Source organism: Jaculus jaculus, chromosome 7, assembly GCF_020740685.1.
Source record: "Jaculus jaculus isolate mJacJac1 chromosome 7, mJacJac1.mat.Y.cur, whole genome shotgun sequence".
Classification (NCBI taxonomy): domain Eukaryota; kingdom Metazoa; phylum Chordata; class Mammalia; order Rodentia; family Dipodidae; genus Jaculus; species Jaculus jaculus.
The window spans coordinates 30,409,784-30,434,951 of record NC_059108.1 but is presented as its reverse complement, the minus strand read 5'-3'; the positions used below and the strand labels follow the sequence as shown (position 1 = coordinate 30,434,951).

The window sequence follows — 25,168 nt, the reverse complement described above, 5'->3', positions numbered from 1 at the left end:
AGTTTCTCTTTTCAGATGGTGGTGACCTCCAGGATGACACAAAACTCATTAAAATGCTGAGAAGAAATGACAAGTGTGTTTGGCACTAAATGAGGCATCTCTATTACACCCTCTAAGGCTCTGGGACCACTGAGGAAGAGGTGGCAGAAAGAATATAAGAGCCAAAGAAGTGGTGAAAGAGTGCTTTGTACTTCTGTCTTCCATACACAAAGTAGCCTTGGTACTCATGACTTCACAGTGGCTGACACGACCTACACAAGACTAATTATCAGATGGAAACTGATGACATCAAAAATAGAAATGAGATTAGTTAGAAAGAAGGATTCAATGAATGGAGGATTTGGATAAAAAAAGATGTTTCTGAGAGGGCTATGAGCATGGTATATTGTCTATATGTATGGAGCATGTCAATCAAGTGTTTAAAAACAAAACAAAAACAAAACCCACAACTCCATGGTGAATACTAGCAATCCAGCTGAGGAGGGCCTTCAGTGGATTGGAGGCATGGAAGAGGGAAATAATGATACCAACACATGATGTGTTCATACAAAGTTTTTTAAATTTTATTTTTATTTATTTATTTATTAGAGACAGAGAAAGGGAGAGAGAGAGAGAATGGGCATGCCACAGCCTCTAGCCACTGAAATGAACTCCAGACACATGCAGCACCTTGTGCATCTTGGCTTATGTGGGACTTGGAGAATAGACTCTGGGTCCTTAGGCTTTGCAAGCAAGCACCTTAAAAGCCAAGCCATATCTCCAGCCCCCATGCAAAGTTTTACTTCACAAAAAAATTAGTATCAGAAAAGGAGTCACTAGATGTAACCATTTCAAAAATTTCATATGGGAGACTATTCATGTTATGGGACTTCTTTCTTGACCTCCAATTCATACCCTGCCCAAATGTGAAATAAGCATGGCTGTTCCAAAATATCCATGAAGTCCTAACTCAGTAGAGCACCAAGATCAAAGCCCAAAATCACACCTGCATATAATCAACCACACGTATCCCAAATGATATCCTATAAATCATGTATGCATGAGATGCTGGGTATGATGTATCCTGAGACAAAAATTCATTTCCTCCTGTAGTTGTACAAGACCTCAAAAGTATGCTATCCACTTGTAAGATACAGGGTGGCCTTCCCCTTCCAGAATGAACAATTAGAGAGAAAAAGGAGGTCACTAGTTTCATTTATGATAACAATTTCCATTAGATTCCAAGACCTGGGAATACCTGTGGTTTTATGCTGCCTTCTGTGCATACTACGATGGCCCCTTCCTGAGCCAATTGTGACCCGTATCATAGCCCTGTTTTCTTTCCCTACATGATTGTCCAATGATGTTGCTTATTCTAGCTCCTGGCATTTGGCTACAGTCTTTGGTGCAGCCTGGCTTGTAATCTTTCTCATGAATTATCCCAGTCTCTTTATTAGCATATGGCCATCTTCTTTCCCTACGTCTCTCCCACTTTCTGGTTTTTCATTTGTTTTTTTGTTTTTGTCCTCTCTCTTCTTGACATTGAATCCTCCTCACCTGAGTACTTCATGTTCACATGAAAAGTCTCTCTTCAAGTCCAGTTTACTATGTGCTTCAACAACTCCATGTTTTTCTTGCTGAAAATTTTTTTCTGAAGAACTTCAATCCTCTTGAGAAGCATAGGATCTCTCTCAACCTTCTCCAAAGTGTTTGTCTTTGATCATTTCCACTCTTCCTTCTGCTGTGTGCCATTTCTGCTCTTCTCACATTTCTTGACTTTGTGTTCGTGTGTGTATGTGTGTTTGTGTGTGTGTGTATGCATGTGCATGCGCACACATGCCTGTATGCATCTTGTTGTGATCTATACACAAGGTTCATTCCAGGCAAGTGTTCTGCCACTGAGCAAAACCCTCATTTAGTTCATTACTCCCTTATATGCCCTACATCAAGCCCTTCCCTTTTTCCTCTCTTTTCCACTTCTGCCCCAAATTCTGGCCGTCCCCAGCCTCTTGGTAACCAGAATCCTAAGCTCCACACCCTTTTTCACAGGCTGTTACAGGACACAGGAGACCCTATAACCAACAATCTAGGTTGAAAATGCTGTCTAGAACCTAATTGATATCTCTTTTCCTTAGAAGGGTTTTGGACATTCAAAGAAGTGCTAGATATTTTCCCAAGCACTAACTTAAACTTTAGTTCAAAAGCAACACAAGATAATATGCAGGGGCAAAAGAAAATCTTAGTTATTTGACTGATCCACAAATATCTGTAAAAATTTCAGACCCTAGGTTTTCTCATCTTCTTTTCTTGTTCTCATCTAATTATCTAGATTTCTAATTTTTTTGTTTCTAGGAAGAATCATGTTTAATAGAATGCCCTCTGAAGACACATTTCAAAATAGAGGAGCCATGAAATGCAAACTACTTCTTTAGAAAAAAACTGAATCAAAATTATGCCTCAATGTTCAAAATAACACAGATCCTATCTCCAGCAGCCGGGCACCGGGGCGGCAACTATTACGTAGCCACAAGTCAGTTCTCGAGCTGCTCTGGGTCCAGGTCCGGGTCACTGTGATCCTGTGGAAAGAAGCCCTCTTCCCCAGCACTGCCACAGTCTCTGGCATACTCACTGCTCCCACCCTCGCCTGCACTGGCCAAGGGCTCCCTTGAGGCCCACGGGCTGGTGCTGGCCGGGCAAGGTCTGGGAACTCTTGGGCTGAAGCCCGGAGGAATGTCCTTTGAATCTCATGGGGAGGACACAACCGTCTTCGCCTGGGTGTCATTCTCATTCATCATCATCTTCATAGGCGAGGGAGCAAAGGCTCCTTGAGTTTTTTAGTCATTTTCAGAAAGGCTAAGGATGGGCGTGTCCACCTGGCATCCTCTTCCCACCTCCACTTCCCTCCAGCACTCATGGCTGTGAGCTGCGTCTGAGCAGGCCTTGTCACCGGAGGTGAGGGTGCTGTCGGCTGAAGGCTCTGCATCTGCAAGGTGCTCCTGCGAGAGGAGCAAGCGCGCCTACAGGCGAGTGGACAGGGCCCTGCAGAACGCCAGGACAGGCCAGAGCTCATGCTGCGGTCTCTGCTATCCACAAAACCGCTGCTTGCGGAGGCGGGCTGCCGGTGTTAGGGGTGTGTTGGAGCCAGCAGGTGACACGGAACTCCTGGGCAGGCCTGTGCCAAGACATCCCTGCAGGGCAGGGCTCCTGAGCGCTGTAGCATGGCACTCCCACACTGTTGCGGCACCTCTTGGAACGGTCCCCAGAACTCCTCTGGCCCTGATAGGGACCCTCAGTGCCCTTTGGTAGGTGATGCTGTGGATAGCTCTGCGTCCTCACAGAGGTCCAAAAACCTGCCCACACCCAGGGAGCCTGGAGGCTCTGGCTTTCATTGAGGAAATTCTGTATAAGCTACACCACGCATGCCCAGTGGGAAGGGGCCTGAGGTTGCCAGGCTTCCAATGGGTTGTCCTGCATATAAGGCTTTCCAGGGGCTCTACTCCATGCCAATATCCAAAGGGAGCAGATGGCCACCTTTATTCAGTTTCTAGGCAGAATATGGGCTGGCCACACAGGCCTTGCTGGTGAGGTCATCCAGACTCTGGTTCTGAAGCTTCTCAGTGATGAAGGTGACCATGGCCATAACCCGTCCTCACTCCACATTGATGGGAACTGGATTTCCAGAACATGGGATGTCAGCAGGCCCAGGGCATTGACAGTTCTGAGCTAAATTTCAGGGGTCTGTTTTAGAGATGACTGTCTCATTCCCACTTACTTTCCAGAGCTGTGTGTCTCTGCGGCCAGATGGTGGGCCAGGGCCAGGGCTGGGGCCGGGGCAGAGGGGTGGGGGCTTGCAGGTCTCAGAGGCCGCCCTTCTCACGTGAGGACCACGCACTTCAGCCAGAGCAAAACCATGGTCTACGGTGTCGAACTTTTTTTTTCTCAATTTTTATTAACATTTTCCATGATTATGAAAAATCTCCTATGGTAATACCCTTCCCACCCCCACTTTCCCTGTTGAAATTCCATTCTGCGTCATATCCCCTCCCCATCTCAATCATTCTACTTACATATATACAATACCAACCTATTAAGTACCCTCCTCCTTTCCTTTATGGTGTCTAACTTTTGATAATATAAATTAATGTTCTGTACATTTAACAACTGCAGGTACTAGTATGTAGTTTTTGTTTTTGTTTTTCGAGTAGGGTCTCACTGTAACCCACAGTGACCTGGAATTCTCTATGTAGTCTCAGGGTGGCCTGGGACTCATGGCAATTCTCCTACCTCTGCTTCCCAAGGAGTGCTGGGATTAAAGGTGTGTACCACCACACCTGGCCTAGCCTTTAGTATGCAAATTTTATGAAAGTAGGAAAAACACATAAACATGAACAAATCCATTATATGTAACCATATAGGCATTCACAGATGATCAATCAGTATATGTTTAATTCATTCAGCTTTAATTTCTTCATCTTTAGTACACACTAGGAACTGTTCTAATAATGTGGCATGGTGATGTAGAGATGGCTCAGTGGTTAAAGCCACTTGCTTGCAATGCCTGATGATCCAGAGTTTGATTCCCCAGCATCTATATAAATCCAGAAACACAAAAATGGCGCATGCATCTGGAGTTCATTTGTACTAGCAAGGGGCCTTGGTATGCCCACACACACACACACACACACACACTCTCTCTCTCTCTCTCTTCAGCATTCTCTGTCAAATAAGTAACTTAAAAAAGAAAGGAAAACACCAAAAATAAGGCATGTTTATATATGACATCTCTATTATACATACTAGCATTTTAAAGAATCGCATTTCTTTTGAAGCCAAAGAATTAAAGTTCAATCACAAAAATAAAAACACTTCTAATATTTATGTAGTCCTAAACTTGTGAAGAAAGAAAATATGTGCACCCTAAAATAATTTTTGAAGTCATCTATAATGAGTTTAAAACGTCCATGTTTGATGCTTTTTGTTTACTCGTGTGTGTGTGTGTGTGTGTGTGTGTGTGTGTGTGTGTTATGTAGGGATGTGTGTAGTACACATGGTATGTGGTGGTATGTGTCCGTGGTGTATGCAGATGATTGTTCCCTGTGTGCACCTGTGGAGGCTAGAGGGAAGATCAGGTGTCCCACTCCATCATCTATTGCATGTTGCGTTGAGACAGAGTCTCTTACTGATTCCAAAACTTGCCATTTTTACAAGCTCTAGTGATTGTCCAATCTCTGCTCCCCAAAACACTTGGGTCAAAGGTGTGCATGATGAAAACACAATTGTTTACATGAATGCTGGGGTATTGAACTCAGGAATCCTCAGAGTCCCACATGCTCCCTCAGGCCCTTATTTTTGTGTAGGAAGTGTACTTAATAAGTGATACATCTCTCCAATCCCTATTTCCTCTTCTTTGTGTAGGGTACCAATGCTAAGTAACCCCAAAACAATTAAATTTTTGAGATTCATGTCATTGCAAATAATCTAACAAGGGTTACTTATTTTGTTTGTTATAATTATGATTTATAGTTAATGTTTAGGTTACAATTAGTGATTACATAATAGAACAAGTTACCATCAATATTAAATTATGTTCTCAGATTAGTAGATTTTTATATGATTAGTTCACATGAAAATTAAAATTCTAATCCTCATTCATATCCCAGACGAACTTCAGGGGAATGTCTTTCATGTTTTTCAGGAATATCCTGTCAAATCTTTCACTCTGCTCCACAGTGAAATGATTTTTCCAATCTCCAATGGTACCTAATGGGAAAAGCACATAGATAATACCTAAGTGAGTAAGAAAAACTATCAGGGTAAAGGCTATTCTAATCCATTTTATTCTCTTCTCCAAGCCACACTAGATATCTATGAATTCTCTATAGAGCTTTGTATCTCAACTTGCCCTACAGAACACTACACTGGAAAATTAACTTCGATGCAGTGACACAGTAAATAGCTAACAAAAGACATATCCACCCAATTATAACCAATCTTTCAAAAAAACCCCAATCTTTTGTAAATGGTATGTATATGTTAGAATATGAAAAGTACGTTTTACTATGTATCAAGCATAATACTAAACAATCCACACCAATATAAATTTTTAAACTTTTAAATTAGAAAATAGACCCAAAGAGTTTTAATAAGTGAAGTCAAAGTCACTTAGGGTATCAGGTCTGTGAATGCTATTATTTTACGTGGCAGAAAGTTTGAAGCCATTGTTTCATCAATTTAAAATGCAAACAGTAATTTTGCATCTTCAGCTTCCAGCGATGATTGTGGAACATTATTATTCACATTTAGAACAGACAGCAAACTATTGTAGGGATGGGAATTGGTTAATATTTCATTTCCATGATGAATGAGACATGGAAATTGTTGACAAATCCAGATAAGAAAAACTTTTTTAAATTATCAAAATTAGGAAAATTTCAATAATATATTAAAATAATTTTAACAAAGTAAAATATGAGCAAAATGATGTCAATTTATGGTTTAGAATGTTATACATTAAATGATTATATTAAAATTGAAATTCAGGAGTATCAAGAAGAAAACATTCATTCTTAACAATAATTTTCCGCATATTATTAGATCACAATAACAATTTATTTCCTATTTATGGAATTGAATTAATAGCAGATGAAGCTAATAAGATTGAATATCTAATTTTTATATTGAAATTTCATATATGATGAAACTATACTTCAACATTCCTGCATACTTTATAAACACAAAGTTCTTGACTTTTAAGAATACCCTAGAAGAAATAGAAGGAAAGAAGAAGAAAAATCCTTCTTGTGTGGGCTCTGCATGATGCCTCTATAATTCTAGCATTAATAATGGTTAAGCAGGATGATGAGTTTAACTGTTTTTGGCTAAATATTGAGCAAGAAGCCTGTGTGGGCAACATTGTCAAGCTCTGTCTCACTAAACAAAGCAAACAAAACAAAATAGAACAAGAATTATAATCATATTCTAACATATCAATGATCTTTTTACACTCGACCACTGACATTATTTTAAGAAACTGGATAAGACTGAAAAGTAAGGACAGTAATATTTAATAAGTAAATTGAATTGGCAAGTGATGTGCCAAAATAAAATTTGGTGTTCCAAGAACTCTTCAAAGGTACTTTTAATTAATATGCTTGATACTAGATCTTGGTCTAAAGGGAAATAAATATTAGACATGGATTTGTTTTCCTGTGGAAAGGGACTCCAGAAAATGCTTAAAATCTTTGCTGCTATACACCATGGGCCATCACCTTTGCGCAGAAACTTTCCTTCACTATTTCTTGTCCCAATTTCATTTTGTATAATATCTTCATAATTTGCTCGTGAGTCAGATTTCATGTTCTGAAATGCAGCTTGCTTCACAACAGCATCTACATCTTCTGCACTCAGATCTTTCTCAAGGAAATGGCAGATTTTAAGCACTGAGCCTCTCAGGTCCTGAAATAGTCATGGGTGGAGAAATTTGTCATCTTTTGAAGGATGCAAAAGTTACAGTGAAATGTGCAACATGATTAAGCTTTACTCCTGGAAGGCAAAAATGATTCAACATATGAAACTTAGGGTCATTCATCACAGAAATAGGATGAAGAAAATACTAAAATTATGATTGCCATTGAAAAAGGAAATGCATTTAAGAAAATATGACACTCTCTTGAGACCCAGTAGTCCAGGCTGGCCTGGAACTCATTGTGTAGCTAAGAATTGCCTCAAAGTCATGCTGATCCCCTGCTATGGATTCCCAACTAAAAGGTTAGCAACAGAAGCAAAGTGTCTAGTTGCAAAAATTGCACATGGGCAATACTGACAACTAAAATCACACAAAAGGCAGAAAGATATGACAACTTCTGCCTGAGATCTAGAATAAGCCAAATTTTATTAGTTTTATTAAACATATGACTGAAAACAATAGGTAGAACCAATAATCAATAAAAGGGGAAAAGTACATAAATTAGAGACAAATAAGTTTTCTCTCTTAAATTGACTACATAATCTATGAAAAGCTCTAACAAATGCCCAAAAACTTTATTATAACTGTGATACTTTATAAAGCTGTGGGGTATAAAATAAAAATAAACACACAAACATCAGTTGACATTCTAAATACATATTACACTAATTTACTATCTTGAATCAACAGAATTTAAAACCTTAGGAATAAACAAAAACCAAGGCAGTGAGAGACTGGTCTATTGAAAACAACACGCATGCCTGAAAAACATAACAAAAATCCCCAAAGCATGCAGAATTCTATTTCACAGACATGAAGTGGAAGAGTGTTGTTTCAAGATGCCATATGGAAAGATCCACAGATTTAATGCAATTCTTTTTAAATCCCAATGATTTTCTTATGCAAAAAAATAGAAAAATCCACCATAAATTTCTTATGAAATTTAGAGATTTGGAGGAGCCAAGTAGTCTTGAAAAGGAAAATTAAATTTGAGGGTTCCCCACTTCCTAGTTTCAAGAATGACTTCAAGTTCATGTTTTCAAAACAGTGTTGTAGCATAGAACAAACAATATGTTTCAATAGCATAAATAGACTCTGCAGAAATGAACTCTCACTTGAAGTGTCAAATGGCTTTTAACATGAGTGCAAATAACTATTAAAAGGGAAAGGTTAGTCTTCAGCAAACTATCCTTTTATGAAGCTAGCCGCACCCTAATACCAACACCAGACAGAGTTACAACCAGAAAGGAAAACTATACGCCTATATTCCTAATAAAAATAAATGCAAAGACCCTGAACAAAACCTTGCAAACTGAATTCAACAGCACATCAAAAGCATTATCCACCTTGATCAAGTAGGATTCATCCCAGGGTTGCAAGGATGGTTAAACATACAGAAATCAGTCAACATAATATATTACATAAATAAACTTAATCACAAGAAACACATGATCATTTCAATAGATGCAGAGAAGGCCTTTGATGAAATATAATAACACTTCATGATCAAAATTCTGGAAAGAATAAGTATGAATGGTTTCTGTCTCAAGACAATAAAAGAGTATATGAGGCACCTAAAGTCCAAATAATACTTAATACTGAAAGGCTTGAGGAGTTCCAACTGAGATTGGGAACAAGACAGGGGTGCCTGCTCTCACCATTGCTCTCAACTTAGAAGTCCTAGCCCAGAAATAAGATATGAGAAAGAAATAAAGAGATACAAATTAGAAAGTAAGAAGTCAAAGTAGCCCTATTTGAAGATGGCATTATCCTATACATAGCGACTCAAAAGTCTCCACATCAATACTTCTAAAGGTAGTTAATTCCTTCATCAATATGACAGAATACAAAAATCAACACATAAAAAAATCAGTAGCATTTTTAAATGTATACAATAAATGTACAGAAAATTAAATCAGTAAGGCTGTCCCATTTTTAATAGCTACAGAGAATAAAATACCTTGAAGTAACACTAACCAAGAATGTGAAAGACTTGTGTAGTGAAAGCATAAAAACACTCAAGAAAGAAATTGAGGAGAACTTGATGAGACAAGTGGACCTCTCAGGCTCCTGGATAGGAAAATGGCAATTCTACCAAAAGCAATATCCAGATTTAATGCAACACCAATCAAAATTCCAGCATAATTCATCACAGAGATAGAAAGAATGATCTTTACATTCATATGGAATGGAAGCAGACTTCAGATATCCAAACATATCCTCAGCAAAAGAAACATCTCTGGAGGTATTGCCATACTTAATCTAAAGCTATACTACAAAGGCACAGACACCATATGCTGCTAACATAGAACATGGACAGACTTGGCTGGAATCTGGAAGAAAGCCAGTCCCAAGACAGCTCACCTAGTGCTGGAAAGCACTAGATGAACTACTGGGGGAAAGTGGCCAACAACTTTGTGAACAAGGATGGGTCTGAGTTACTCAGAAGCAACCAGAATAAGCACAAGTACACATCAGTGCAGGCTTGGCACACAGCCTTGATGAGTAGCCAATGGCTTTCTGATTGGCTAAGGGATCCACTCAGTGAAAAGGAAACAATATCTGGAACTGAGAACCAGGTCAGAATCCTATGGATGCAAAGATTATGCTCTCCAATGTAAAGCTCCCACTAGTTTTTGGCTAAAAGAGGGGCTACATCCATCAAACTCTCCCTAAATTAAAAATGCTTATTCAAGACAAGGAGGATCTGGCAGGGCCTCCCCTTTGATCCGCAGAGCTGTCAGCAGAGGAAATGGAGGTGTAAGTTGCTTGGGGTGGTGATGGTAAGAAAACCTCAGAGAAGATGGTCAACAGCAAATGGGTCTCTGGCCCATCATAAGCATCATGTTGCCAGAATGGGAACCTTGACTTGAGTGACAGCATCAGTGTGTTCAGTACCACAAATCCATTCTGTGTGGACTTTTAAATTAGATGTGGCAAAACAAATACTTTCGAGGGAAAATAAAAAATAAAATAAAATGCTTATCCAATTTAACTTATGCTGACTTCATTCTCTGTTGGAGAATCTATTTCCCTTTTTCAGAAGGTAGTGATACCAGAGAAGTAAGAGCATCCGTCTCATCTCAGCCAAGGTCCAGGTGAAACTACAAAGGAATTGGAGAGATGAGCAAGAGTGCTGCTTCCATGGTGAGTCTGACAATCAGCACCTAGGTGAAAGAGAGATGCTGAGGATACCCAAGACATACCAAAGCAGAAATCCAGAGTCTCATCACTGACATATATGTAAAACACACCCATCAAGGCTCAGGGAATTTTGCAGAAGAGGGAACTGAAATATTGTAAGAGCCACAGGTTGGGATATCATGCCCAGAGGCATTGTACAATAGAATATTATAGACTTGAGAGGAAGGAACATTTTTTTGTATATATATATATGATATATAGATATATATATATATATATATATATATATATAAATATAAATATATATATATATTATATATATAATTATATATATATATATAAATTATATATATATAATTTCCAGGACAAGTCAGGCTTGACTATGGAACCTCACAGTGTGCTGGAAAGACAGACAAGTAAAAAAATTTCTGAGGCTAAAAGAGATGCATCAACAAAATTCCAACTCATGCTACATCACAATGAACCCTGAAGACATTATAATAAGTGAAACCGGTCAATCAAGAAAACACAACTGTATAATTACACTCCTATGAAGTAAGCATAATGAAATTCACAAAGAAAGAAAGAAAGAAGGAAGGAAGAAAAAGAAAAGAAAGAGAGTAGAGTGGTGGTTTTCGGGGACTGAAAGGAGGGTGGGTGAAGAGTCACGGTTGAATGGTGATAGAGTGTCATGGTGGCAAGGAAAGCATTTTGGAAATGGACAGCAGTGATAGTTGCATAATATATCCATGGTAGCGTACACTTATAATGGTTAAAATAGTATATCTTTGCTTATGGATATTTTTAATCACCATTAAGATGGTGGTGGTGCACGCCTTTAATCCCAGCACTTGGGAGGTAGAGATCATTGAATTGCCATGGGTTCAAGGCCACCCTGAGACTACATTACAGTGAATTCCAGGTCAGCATGGGCTAGAGTGAGACCCTACAATGACAACAACAACAAAAAGGATTAAGATTAAATACAAGAACTAGTCAGACTAGGAATGGGACATAGAGTGGTGGTTCACAGGAGAGCTTCAAAGGAAGAACTTGATGAATGACTTTGATAGAAAATTACACTCAGATGACCAAAACAAGGTTGAAATGGAAAGTAAGGACAGGGGAAAATACTGATGGTAATATAGCATAAAAAGTTGAGAATTGGATAGTAGTTCCTCTGGAGAAAATTTCTGCTAGTAATACAGGTTATAGGACTCTCACTCATTTCTCTCTAATGTTATACACCTATGTAGTGGTTTGAATCAGATGCCTCCTATAAACTCATGTTTTGAATGTTTGGTCTCCTGCCTGATGGCAACTGTGGATGTGAAAATTTGCTGGATGACGTGTTTCTGGGGGTAGGTCTTGAGGATTTTAGCCCCCAGTTTGCCAGTGTTAGTTTAATCCACTCTCTTGTTGCTATTTTCCACCCGCTGTGGGAGAGGTGATGGCCAGCCTCTGCTCATGGCATGCTTTCCCCATATAGCATAAAAGTTCCACTCAAAGCTGTTAACATAAAATAAAGCCAGAAAACAAAAACTTTCCTCCTATCAGTTACTTTGGTTGGATGCTTTGTCCCAGAAATGGGAAGGTATCTATAACAGAAAATTGGTACCAGGAGTGTAATGATTTCTGCCTTAACTCTGACCGTGTGGATTTTGACCTTTTGGAACTGATTTGTAAGAGGGATATGGAAGGATTAGTATTTTAGGCTAAAAGACACCTTGCAGTGCTATAAGAAGAATTTGATGGAGCTATCAGGTTAGAGTTGAAAGACTTAAATGCAGAAAAAAGCTATGGACTCTACAGGCATGGCTTATGAAGCACAGACAGCTTTGTCAGTACTGGGCTGGAGAAAATTTTTTGTGAGAAGCTAGCTTCTCCGGTTATGTCCTAAGAACATAAACAGTGTTGAGTTTAGAAGTACTAAACTAATATTAGCAGACTTGTTTTAAAGACACAGTGACACAGAAATTAATAAAAGGTTTGGGCAGAAGAAAGCAGCCTACTTCAGCTGCAATTGTTTGAGATTCTGCATTGGGGCAGTATACAGAATGTGGAAGGAGTGTTCCTGCTCTTTATAGCAAGTTTTATTCTCCCTAGAATTAAAAAATTTGGTAATCCACCTGGTATTATGAATTTATAACAAACTCAGGAAATAAATACTTATTGGATTTGCAATGCAGTTGCAGGGTTGTTGAAGACCCTACATGGAGACCACTGGAGACATGAGGATGAACCATGGGTTTCAGAGGAGACCGCAGGATTCTAGAGATGCCAGGACTGTGAGATGGTGGCCAAGGAGAGCTACTGGTTTGGAATTGAGTTTTCCCTTGGCTTTGAGAAGCTCAGCTGGGGGTGAGAGGGAAGAATTGGAACCCCAGAAACTTCCTTGCAGGTCCAAGATTAACATGGAACTGCAGGGTTTGTTGTTTTTCTTGCTTTTTTTAGATCTTGCATTGGTTCAATATTGTCTTGCTATGGCCAATGCCATCTTTTGCAGTATGAATATTTACTCTGTACCACTATATATTTTTTGGTATTAAAAGCTCACACTTAAGGAGTCCTGGACTATGGGGATGTTTAAATAGTGTTAGAATTGATGAAAACTATGGGGACTTCTTTTAAAGTTAGACTGAATGCATTTCAACATGGTCATTAGTTTATGAGGAAGGGCAAGGGTGTAATGTGGTGGTTTGAGTCAGATGCACATGCTTTAAATGCTTGGTCACCAGCTGACTGCCATTTAGAGGGTGGAGCTTTGCTGAAGGTGGTGTGTTTTGTTGCTTGGGGCAGGTTGAGATTTATTGTCTCCTAACTTGCCAGTGTTAGGTCGGCTCACTCACTGTGGCAGAAATGATATTCAGTCTTTGCTCATGCCATGCTTTCCCTTGCTATCATGAAACTTCCCCTTGTGACATTCAAAATAAAATAAGTCCTTCTCTCCAATCAAGCTTCTTTTGGTCAGATTCTTTGTCCCAGCAATGAGGACAACTTGTGATAGTCATTCCCTGAAAGACACATTGCTCAGTACTACTAACTTTGGCTGCCCATAATTCAGAAACATATTCTAAAGAAGAATAAACTGTTTTCCATCCATTCAAGGAAAATATAACATTTTTGCTATATTCATATCTTGCCACATACATAGTATTAACCATTGTATCTATAACTGTTTCCATTCCAACTTAACGTAGGGTTTGAGGCAGGTAAACAGAAAATAATTCTGTATAGTCACTAGGTTCCCAGCGAAATTGCTTGTAAATCAGCTACCAATGAGCCAAATTCTCTGAAGTAAACTGCATTGGATTTGGAGAAGAAAACATGAAATGCATTAGACAAAATTTCAAAGATATTTTGTAGCAGGAGACAAGGAACACTCAACCACTTTCTCAACTTTGATGGGTATGTAATTGTTGAAGAATATTGGGAGCCTTTTTTTCTAGAAAGAGCTTAAACTGGCTGGCACGGTGGTGCATGCCTTTAATCCCAGCACTTGGGAGGCACAGGAAGGAGAATTTCTGTGAGTTCTAGGCCACCCTGAGACTACATAGTGAATTCCAGGTCAGCCTGTACTGTAGTAAAGCCCTACATCAAAAAAAAAAGCATAAACAATGAAAATAAACGAGTTGACTGTGTTCTACCGTTCTTCAGAAAAAATTTAAAAACCTGATACTAATTGTAAGATAAAATAAATATAAATTACAAGGTTATAGAAGCAATTCAGCAAAAACTGCACAAATAATTAAATATGTGGAAGGCTGTTAGGGAAGTGGGATATTTGATGCAAGGTCAGTTGTGTTTGATGTAAGGTCAGTTGCTGAGAGCAACAGCATATGGCCACTGTACAGAAATGTTTAAGAGATTTTGCGCAGTTTACTCTGAGGTCTGTTCATCTGAATGCTTAGTAAAATCTATGCTTTACAAATAACTTTCTGTGATCACATTGTCCCAGAAGAAGTATATATGAAAATAAGATGGGGTTTGATTTCCATCTTGAGATAGTAACAAAGGTTACAGATGGACAATACATAGATAAAAGTGAAATTGGTGCCAAGAGTGATGGCACATGTCTTTATTCCCAGTACTTGGGAGGCAGATGTAGGAGGATTGCTGTGAGCTTGAGGCCAGCATTGGAATACAAAGTGAGTTCTAGCTCAGCCTGAGCTAGAGTGTAACCCCCCCACCACCACCAAAAAAAGTAAAATTGGTAGCAGGGTGACCTAAGAATGAAAGCTTGGAAAACTACTTGATGGAAAAAACAGTGTGTATTGAGGTAAGTTTGTGTTTTCCATAAGTTATACACAGACAAAATTATAATGACTCAGTGAATTATGACTAAATATAGATGTGGCAGGGAAGTAGACCTTAGGTATGAAACCTGTTTTCTGATTTGGCCACTTGAACCACAATTAAATTTATAGAAGTGGTATTATGGGGGAAGTGACAAATTCAAATTTTTACATGACTTGTCTGAAATGCAAATATTTGATATAAAAGTAAATATACAGATTTGATATCTACATGTCTCTATTTAGCATCTCTATAAATCTATACCTACATCTGCAACCATCAGACATCTATTTACTTGTCTACAATTCATCTAATTAAATTAAAGTAATTGTAAATTCTCATTATTACCAAATTGCTTGGCTGCTTTAAACATTTTTAGATAAGTACAGATATCTCTTGTATCCACTTAGCTTCCATGTCAACACAGGCTCTGTTTTCTTTCTATCTCTCCATTTACTGCTTTTTTGTTTTCTTGGGTGTTCATTGCTTTCAGCCTAGACTACTGATTAAACTCCTTCAGTACTGGTTCTAGTATTTCCTCCCTCCCTCCCTTCCTTTCTTCCTTTTTTTCCATTTCCCTTTCTTCCATCTTCTTTCCCTAAAATTTTTCTACAACCATTGCTTGTTACATTCTATACAATGAAAATGTAAAAATAAATAAGTATGATGGTTTCAATGTAAAATATTCTTCATTGCTCCATGTGTTTTGAATACTTGGTCTTTGTTAACTTATGAGACCTCTATAGAAAAAGTTCATTCTTCTCTCACTTATGACTTGACTATGACACAGTAATAATGCACTAGATTTTTCAAATGACTAGATTAATCATGCACTAATCAACATGTCAGTTTCAACTGTGTTTTGTTTGATTTACACAGTACCTCAACACAATTTTGTATTGGGGAGCAGCACAAACATGTTCTATATATTCACACAAGTGACATACTTCAGGATTCTTTGTTAATGGTAGGACTTGTATAACAAGGTTGACCCTCATCTGTAGCTATAGTTTCCCAAATATTAGTAGTAGCAGTGTCTTACTGCTTATTCATACCCTTCATTAATTGTACTCACCATGGAAAATGATCTGGCTCTTCCTCAAATAACTGAAAACAGGGTTGCTATTCTATCACTGGCTATAAATCCAACTAAAATAAAGTCAACATGCAAATTTCTTGCTGTTTACTAATGCTTATTGTTGCATTATTAACAACAACCAAAGCATATAATCAACACACACACACTGGAATAGGCATATAAAATGAAATCCAACTATTTGCATCAAAATGGATGAGCAAGACGATATCAAGTTAAGAGGAATAAGCCAGATTTAGAGATAATGTAAGTTTTATCATGTGTGGAAACTATAAAATGAGTCAACATGAAAGTGGAATTGTGATTATTAATGATTGGGAAAGGGTTCTGGGGAAAAGGGAGTGGTAAAGTGTTTGAATAAGATCAATGCATATTCTATTTATGTGTGGAAATATCAGACCAAATTCTTTTGAGATGCATGATTAATGTGTGGTAATTTTTTTAATTTAGAAAGCTATTCCTACTGCAGATATTTGAAGGTGACTAATACAGGTGGTTCCACAAGGAGGCATATGAAAGAAAACTGTATACAGGGAGAAGACAGCAATGAGAATGAGCAGTAGATAAAGGAGATATTAAACATGAAGACAACTAGGAGTATGTGGTTTAAACTAGAAGAAATATCAAAGGGAAATACTTAAAAAAATAGTTTCCTCGTCTTACCTTCTTCATGTCTTCATAGCTCATGAACAGAATATTGAAATCATGTCTGTGCTCATACCAGCCTCTTATGTGATCAAACCAAAGGCTTCCTAACACTGAGGAAAATGTTAATAAGACACAAAATCAAGATGTTATGCTTTTTTTCCTGGGGGTTAGAATCTCACTCTAGGCCAGGGTGCCCTGCAACTCACTCTGTAGTCCCAGCCTGGTTTAGAACTCACGGCGATCTTCCTACCTTTGTCTCCTGAGTGCTGGGATTAAAGGTGTGTTCCACCATGCTCAGCAAGATATTGTGCTTTTTGAACACAGACTATATTCTTTCTTTTCTGGTTTAGAATCTCCCGAAATAAAAACAAATCTCCCACAACAGAAAATCTATATATTTAAGATGCATATGTTGGGGAGCAATTACATGAGGTTCACAGAATTCTGCCTGTGTCAAGCTACTCTATGCATGCATGAAAGCAGCAGTATAAATATCAGAAGTCCAAGAATCTAAGTCTGAGGCTGCCTCTAAGGCACATAGCTTCATTTTCTTATGTCTCCACTGAAAACACAGGTCTTAATTTCTGTTGTTCTCTAAGACTTCTGGGCAGCAGTATTTGCTGCCAACAATGACACAAAACAGGAATGTAACCTTACAAGTGAGTGGGCTCTTGGCTCCACATTCTGTAGTGTGCAGTTGCGTCAACTGCATCAATCCGTTCTCTTCTGCAGTGCAATGAACTCTTGCACAGCTGTACTATTAGGACAGCCTCACACAGGCCCATGTGTAGCATCCACCCACCCTGAACATTAGCTGTATGAACCTACCCTCATCACGGCTAGAAGGAACTGATATTTAAACCTCTTATTATCTTGACAAAATACTTCCTAAACAATCAACAGTTATAAGCCTGACCCTCCTACTCTACAGATCTACATTATGCTTCATAAGTAGGAGAATTTGATTAATGGACATGCTTTTTATTAAAAAAATACTTTTACTTACTTATTTATTTATCTACTTGTAAGCAGAAAGAGATAGAGAGAGGCACACAAAGAGTGTGAGAATAGGCACAACAGAGCCTTCAACCACTGCAAACCAATGCCAGATGCATCCAGCTTTCTGTGGGCACTGGGGAATTGAACCCAAGTCGTTAGGCTTTGCATTCAAGTACCTTAACTACTAAGCTATCTCTCCAGACCCATGACAGCTTTAATTCATACTTATGAATTTGGGTAAGTGAATTCAGTTACCTTTTCCTTCTAGAAACTTTTCCATAAAATTTTCTATAGAGTCACTAGCTTCAAATAGAACCATCAAATTTGAAAAATGAAAGAATGAGGTCAAAATGTCTTTAGGATTTCTGTAGATATAAAGAATCTGTAGACAAAATTATAAAAAGATTTTAACAATAATTTAAATTCTTAGAACTTTGAAACTACATCCATTATGTTGTATTACCGTAATGAATCATAACTATTTTCTTCTAGTCTACTAGTCATGGAATGCCAATTTTTTGTTATTGCAAAGAATTTTTCAGTAAATACATTTATTTTCATGACATTGCACATACGTGCAAGAATGTAAAAGTTTTCTAAAACTGTTATCTATAAAATTGATAAGTATTACAAATTAATTTGCCTTGAGTCTGCATCATTGAGTCTGCAAAGGAGGTAAGTGAATAAAGAAAGACTTGTCATGTTGGTACAAGTAGTTTCACGTATATAATTTTAAAATGAATTAAAAATATTCTTTTACGGTTGGCCTCGGAGAGCCGGGTCCTCGTCCATGCCCGCTAGCAGGTGTTCACGCCCGCCGCGCGTTGGGACCAGGTCCGGTGTGGAGAGCCCTCGGTCCCGGGGACCCCTTTTGCCCGTCACGTAATGCACGTTCTTGTGGAACCTGGCGCTAAACCATTCTAGACCACCTGCTTCTGTCAGGGTTTCGAAGGTAGCAGAGCAGCTCCCTTGCTGCGATCTATTAAAATCAGCCCTCCACACAAGGGTTTGTAAAAAAGTACAAAAAAAAAGAAAAATATATTCTTTTATACAGCTCAAGACAATCCTTTATAAATGAGTTAAGGGTATAAATATTTCTAACAATTGGCATTTAAAAATATTTTTAAAATGACCTGGGGCCTGGAGGTATGGCTTAGCAGGTAAAATGTTTGCCTTCAAAGCCAAAAGACCCAGGTTCAATTCCCCAGGGCCCACACAAGCCAGATGCACAAGGTGACACATGCATCTGGAGTTCATTTCCAGAAGCTGGATGCTGTGGCATGTGCTCTCTCCCTCTCTGTCAAATAAATAAATAATATAAAATATTAAAAAAATAATGACCTGAGTATGGTGGCCTATGACTGAGATCCCAGTACTTTAGAGGCTGAAGTATGAGAAAAGATGGAGAGCTCAAGCTCATCATGGGTTACATAGCAGGAGTCTGCCTCAAAATAAAAAGAAAAACAAAATAGAGAAAAACCAAAACAAAGGATATATTCCTTATCTTGAAAATGGGTTTCTTAAATAAGAATTTTTAAAAGAATATACTTAGTTTTATTATATTATAATTAAGAATATTGTTGATCAAGTTAAACCATATAGCTACATGTTATACAGTATATTTTTGCTATATACCATATTGCAAAAAATCACAAAATATAAAAGCAACACATGGAAGTATAATTTTATATTAATATGCAGAACTGACAGAAAATCAATAAGAAAAATATAATAAAACATTGAGTCAGTGTCAGAGCACTGTCATAGATCAAAATATACAGTCATGGCCAATAAATATCAAGCATACTTAATCTCATGACTGATCTAGACATAAATATTAAGATCAGTTTGAGACATTACTTTATAACTGCCATATTGACAAACATATGATAGTCTCATATGTCAGATTATTATGGGAAAAATAAGTACTCATCCATTAGAGATTTCAGGATGAAGTGATATATCTGCTTTCTTTAGAAGTACAATACCTCCCCATTAAGTTGAATTTTGTGGTATGTGCAGCTTTGAAATTCCATTCTTGAATGTGGATCGTACCCAGGGGACAGACACACTCAGGAATGTTCATAGCAGCATGCATTGTAATAGTAAAACATTGACATAACCAATTATCAAATATTCAAGAAAGGTATTTTGTCTGGACAAAAGGTGACTGAGTATTATAACATACTTTAGCTTTTTTGTTCTTGAGACCCTTTGGAACCAAGTAATATGGGAGGTGGGAAGCAAAGATGCGAGGTGATGGCATTTTGATGAAGTCCAAATCATGTAAATTATATTCAAAGAATGGTGCTCTATCAACTGTTTGTATGTTTTCTGTTCTGTTCCGGTGTCCCTCAAAATAAATCAAGCTGAGTATCTGCTGAGTCCAGATGGTTCCTGTAAAAAGTAAATCTTGTCTTTAAGGTTGAAGAAGGTTTAAACAGTTAACAGCAGCAATGACATCCAAAAACAATGTAATGTTTATGTTCCTTTAAACACTCCAAGTATTCTTGAATATGCCCAACATCTCATTTATTTTTGTCTATATTGAACATTAAAGTTGGCAAAAAATAAAATCAATGTCTCAGTGCTTTTCTCCCTTGAGAAAGTCGGTGCTTGTTCTGACTTCTTGGTAGTGATGATTCAGACTATTCCTGCAGCATCATTGTGTATACTGTTTTCCAATATTATCTTTTTAATGATTATATCATACTATATAGCAATGAATACAGTATGATATTACCACACATTCATAAAGTTGCACAAAGCCAGGTCTCATGGTATACACCTTCAATCCCAGTACTCAGGAGGGTGAGGTAACAGGATTGCTGTGAGTTTGAGGTCATCTTGGGCTACTGAGTGAATTCCAAGTCAGTTTAGACTAAAGACACTATCTTGAAAATAAAAGCAAAAAAAGATTCACAGATAATAAATAACCATCATTTTTTTCTGTTGGAACCTCTAGCTTATTTTATTTTTCATCTTCATAAAATAAACCTTGGGGGCTGGAGAGATGGCTTAGCACTTAGAGCACTTGCCTGTGAAGCCTAAGGACCTTGGTTCAAGACTCGATTCTCTAGGACCCAAGTTAGCCAGATACACTGGAGGCCCTGGCATGCCCAATCTCTCTCTCTCTCTCTCTCTGTCTCTTCCTCTCTTCCTCTCTCTCTCTCCCTCTCTCTCTCTCTCTCTCTCTCTCTCTCTCTCTCTCTCTCTCTCTGCCTCTTTCTCTCTCTGCCTCATTCTCTATTTTCTCAAATAAATAAAATAAAAATAAACAAATATTTAAACAATAAAATAAACCATGGGTCATTGAATGTGTTTTTACTGCTATTAGTGGAGAACTCCATCTCACATCTGATAATATGTTCGAAGCTCATCTTTTAGAATCATTGAAAAATTAGCAAAATTGAGGTGTGTTCAGTGTTTTTCCCCCTTCTCTTGCTTCTTAAGTTCAAACATTTCTTCCTGGACTATCCTCAGAGATAGATTATAACACATTATTAAGAAAGAAGAGTCCAAAGAGTTCAGTGTTCTTACTGATTCTTAGCGCCTTGACCCTTAAATTTGGGTACTAGTTATGAAATGACAGGAAATTCATGTTAATTTTCAATCAATTTCTGTTAAAATGAATTAGATATTAGATATGGTCAGACAATGATATTGAAATCTGATCTTATTTATTACTAATTACTCCAAATAATTCATACATAGGAATGTAGTTTAATTGGCTCACACTTTTTCCTATGAAGAGCGATTGTATATTGTATAAAATATAGCCTTCAAGTTTGAAATAATTGGTCATGCCTGATGCCACAGACTCCAGAACTTGTAAAAAATGTTTCAGGTTTCTTTTTTAAGTTTTTATTTATTTGACAGAGAAAGAGAGAAAGAGAGAGAGATAATCGGCACACCAGGGCCTCCAGCCACTGCAGAGGAAGTCCAGATGCATGCATTCTCTTGTGCATCTGGCTAACATGGATCCTGTGTGGAATTGAACCAAGGTCCTTTGGCTTTGCAGGCAAACACCTTAATCACTAAGCAATCCCTCCAGCCCTGTTTCAGGTTTCTGTTATGATACATCATAAGCACTCATCACCCACTTCATTTTGGGCAAGACTCTCAGGAACATCTGGCAATTGCCTAGAGGCTAAGTTACTTAGTGGTCATTCTAGGTGGAGGGTTCCATAAAGATGTTTGCTTTATTCTGTTGCTTCATTGCCCTATCATGATGGCTTCACATCCTAGACCACAGCCAAGCTATAATAGCTAGTTATTGAACGTCTATGAACTTATATAATGTAGAATCTGGAAATGACACCTAATCTTCATAAAATGAGTATTTCCCTCAAATATGAGAATAATTATCTAGGTTAATTTGTACTCATAGAGTAGGCAAATATAATTCATTTCTGGCAAACTTTTCTGTTTCACTGAAATGAGTCATGAAGAACTTTCAAAGCTTTATGCTACACAAGTATAGCAGAAGACAATTCACTAAAAGGAAACCATGCAAACCTAAGGTCATGTTGTCTGCTGTGCCACAAGTGACAACAATTCCTGTATGTCTCTGAACAGGTAGTCTCTGACTACCTGGGAGCATCTGCAAAATAATGTCATGTTACTATGCTAGATACAGAAACTAATTAGATGTGATAATGAAGGAGTAAGGCATACTTAGTAAGGCATAGATCCCTTCAAGTTGATGGGAAGAAAACAGTATTCAATATAGACAAAGCAGTAGATTTGGAAAATGTTTTTCTTTAATTGTATGGCCAAATCATGTAAGGCTCATAAACTTTTGGTATTCTTGCACAGCTATACCAAAAGTAAGCAAAAAAAAAAAAAAAGAGGCATGTGAAATCTTAAATTTCAATAACTATGTTAGTCTGTATCAACCACTAGAAAACTCAAACCAATTCTCTGAATTTCAGCCTCTGCTGAAGCTGAAATCACAATTACAAAGGCATTTTCAGTACCTCCACAGCTTCACAGGATAGTGTGTCACTGTTTCCTCATCTTCTTGGGCTTCACAGTGGACCCTACCAGTCAAGAACTATTTCTTTCCTCTTTTGTTTTTTTTTGTTTAGAATTTATTTTTATTTTTATTTAGCTTGCATATTTTGTACTAGTTTTGTACTCAGGGTATACAGTCAAGTTGGAACCATCATTAGTCTCTTCCCTGTCCTCCCCCCTCCTCAGGGACCCTCTTTGTTGGGGAATATGGGTCATGCATTGTGGGGTTAGCCATCAGTTATGGGTAGGAGGCAATGTCTCTGTGTATCATGACCCAACATGTGGCATAGACATTCTTTCTGTCTCCCCTTTCGCACATTTCCCTGAGCCATGTTGGGTTCATTTTAGGTCTGCTTCAGTGATGAGGTCTTGGGAGCCTCTGTGTCTCTGAATATCTGGTTTGATAGCAGTTGAGTCCTCTATGTATATCTCCTTCACCCTTGTGCTGGTACCAGGTTCACCAAGAAAGCAGCATTCTTGCTCATTTCTCCAATTACTCTTAGTTTCAGGTGGGACCCTTTTGAGGTGTGATGGGATGTTTGTTTAGAATTTTAAATAGTATCTATTTCTCCTGGTATCTGTCTCAAGATAATGGTACAAACCAGAAAGTTAATCTTTATGGGGAAGGAGACTTTCATAAAGCATTTAAATATTAGAGGAAAGGCTTTCGACTGTCTTAGGTCTGTCCAGCAGGCTACGGCAACTTGTCTTCATGTAGCATGCAGCTTCTCTTGGCTTTGTTTTTGATTTCCTCCTTTTTGCCATAAGAAATGACAAGGCAGTTGTCTGATGTCACAGACTTTAGTTTCATTTCACTTTTGTCTGATCTTACATGGTTATGTTAATTAAAGGAGGCTGTGATCCCTTTAGAGTATGGAAAGAAGCATGTGTATACACACATTTATGAAACCCAAGCAAAGTCCAAGGTCATGACACTTACCAGACTTTGGATATGTGATTATGAAGACATCATCATTTCTAATTTCGAAGTTGTCCACATTTTCTATTATCTCCATTTTAACAAGTGATCTCTCAAAATTGTAGCCTTTAAAGTTAAATAAATATGTGCTTGTATTGTCCATATTTAGTTATCTAGAAGTAAAAACATTAAATTCTCAAATTCTTAGCAATATACAATTTTGAATAATTTTTAAGTGTTCAATATATGCCAAGGACCATTTAAATAACTCATATACACCAATTTTTACCTGAGGGTGGGGGAAGCTCAATAAGTAAACGAAGAAAACAGTAAGAAGTCTCATGAATAAAATGGATCAAAATAGAACATCATGGATTGATATTAAGGTAGATAAAATAGGACATTCAGACAACAGCAAATATAAGATAATAAAAAAGGATGAACAAAACAAATAAATCTATGAGCCTCCATCAAAAACTAAATCAATGACTAAAAGGCATAAAAGAAGATAAAATTATAGGTAAGACAAAAAACTATATTCAATAAAACTATGTCAAAACATTTCCCATATCTAGGCAAAGACAGGGCCATCCAAACACAGGAGACATTTAGAATTCCAAAGAGAAAAGTTCAGAAAGAATCTGCCCACATCATATTGCAATTATACCCCAAAGTAAACAGAGGAAATGAAGAATGTGAAAAACTGAAAAAAAGGTAACATCAACTCAAATACAGGGGAAAATTCATCAGAATAACCACATATTTCTCAACAGATGAAGCTAAAGGACCAGAGGGTATGGAACTATGTAGTTTAGCTTCTGAAAGGCAATAACTTCTAACCCAAACTATTCATCACAAAATTATGTTTATAGATGAAAGAGAAAGATAAAACCTTCCACGATAAACACAAATTCAAGTAATTCATGACCATTAAATCATCCCTACAGAAATGACTTGAAGGAATCCTACACGCTAAAGGAAAAGTAAAAAAAAAAAAAAAATCACTGAGGGTGCACACTTCAGCAGCACATATACTAAAATTGGAACAATACAGAGAAGATTAGCATGACCCCTGTGCAAGGATGACATGCAAATTCGTGAAGCGTTCCACATATATGTGTGTGTGTGTGTGTGTGTGTGTGTGTGTATGTATATATATGTATATGTATATATATATATGTGTGTATATATATATGGCACTACAAAGGACACTGTGAATAAAGCAAAAAGGCAACCTACAGAATGGGAAAAAAATCTTCGATAGCTGTATATCTGATAGAGGATTAATATCTAGGATATACAAAGAACTCAAAAAGTTAAATAATAAGGAATCAAACAAGCCAATCAAAAGATGGGCTATGGAGCTAAATAGAGAGTTCTCAAAGGAAGAAATATGAATGGCATATAAGCATCTAAAAAAATGTTCTACGTCACTAGTCATCAGGGAAATGCAGATTAAAACTACATTGAGATTCCATCTCACTCCTGTCACATTGACCACCATCATGAAAACAAATGATCATAAATGTTGGCTGGGATGTGGAAAAAGAGGAACCCTTCTACACTGCTGGTGGGAATGCAATCTGGTCCAGCCATTGTGGAAATC

The 25,168-nt window shown here is 37.7% G+C and overlaps 1 protein-coding gene, 1 non-coding gene and 1 pseudogene across 2 annotated transcripts; 1 reads left to right on the top strand and 2 right to left on the bottom strand.

Annotated features, from left to right (window-relative positions):
- Positions 1–2,510: 2,510 nt before the first annotated feature.
- LOC123462071 lies at positions 2,511–3,613 on the bottom strand (annotated as a pseudogene).
- A 2,004-nt stretch (positions 3,614–5,617) lies between these two features.
- On the bottom strand, positions 5,618–23,725 carry LOC123462066 (amine sulfotransferase-like). Its single transcript, XM_045153888.1, has 6 exons — positions 23,584–23,725; positions 19,816–20,024; positions 17,883–18,009; positions 16,644–16,738; positions 7,248–7,434; positions 5,618–5,739 (listed from the first exon to the last, which is right to left on the bottom strand). The coding sequence occupies exons 1-6, from the start codon at positions 23,723–23,725 to the stop codon at positions 5,618–5,620; spliced, it is 882 nt and encodes a 293-aa protein (XP_045009823.1).
- An 847-nt stretch (positions 23,726–24,572) lies between these two features.
- Positions 24,573–24,679, top strand: LOC123462446. Its single transcript, XR_006638268.1, has one exon. It is a non-coding gene; the product is annotated as a U6 spliceosomal RNA (small nuclear RNA).
- The last annotated feature ends 489 nt before the right edge of the window (positions 24,680–25,168 follow it).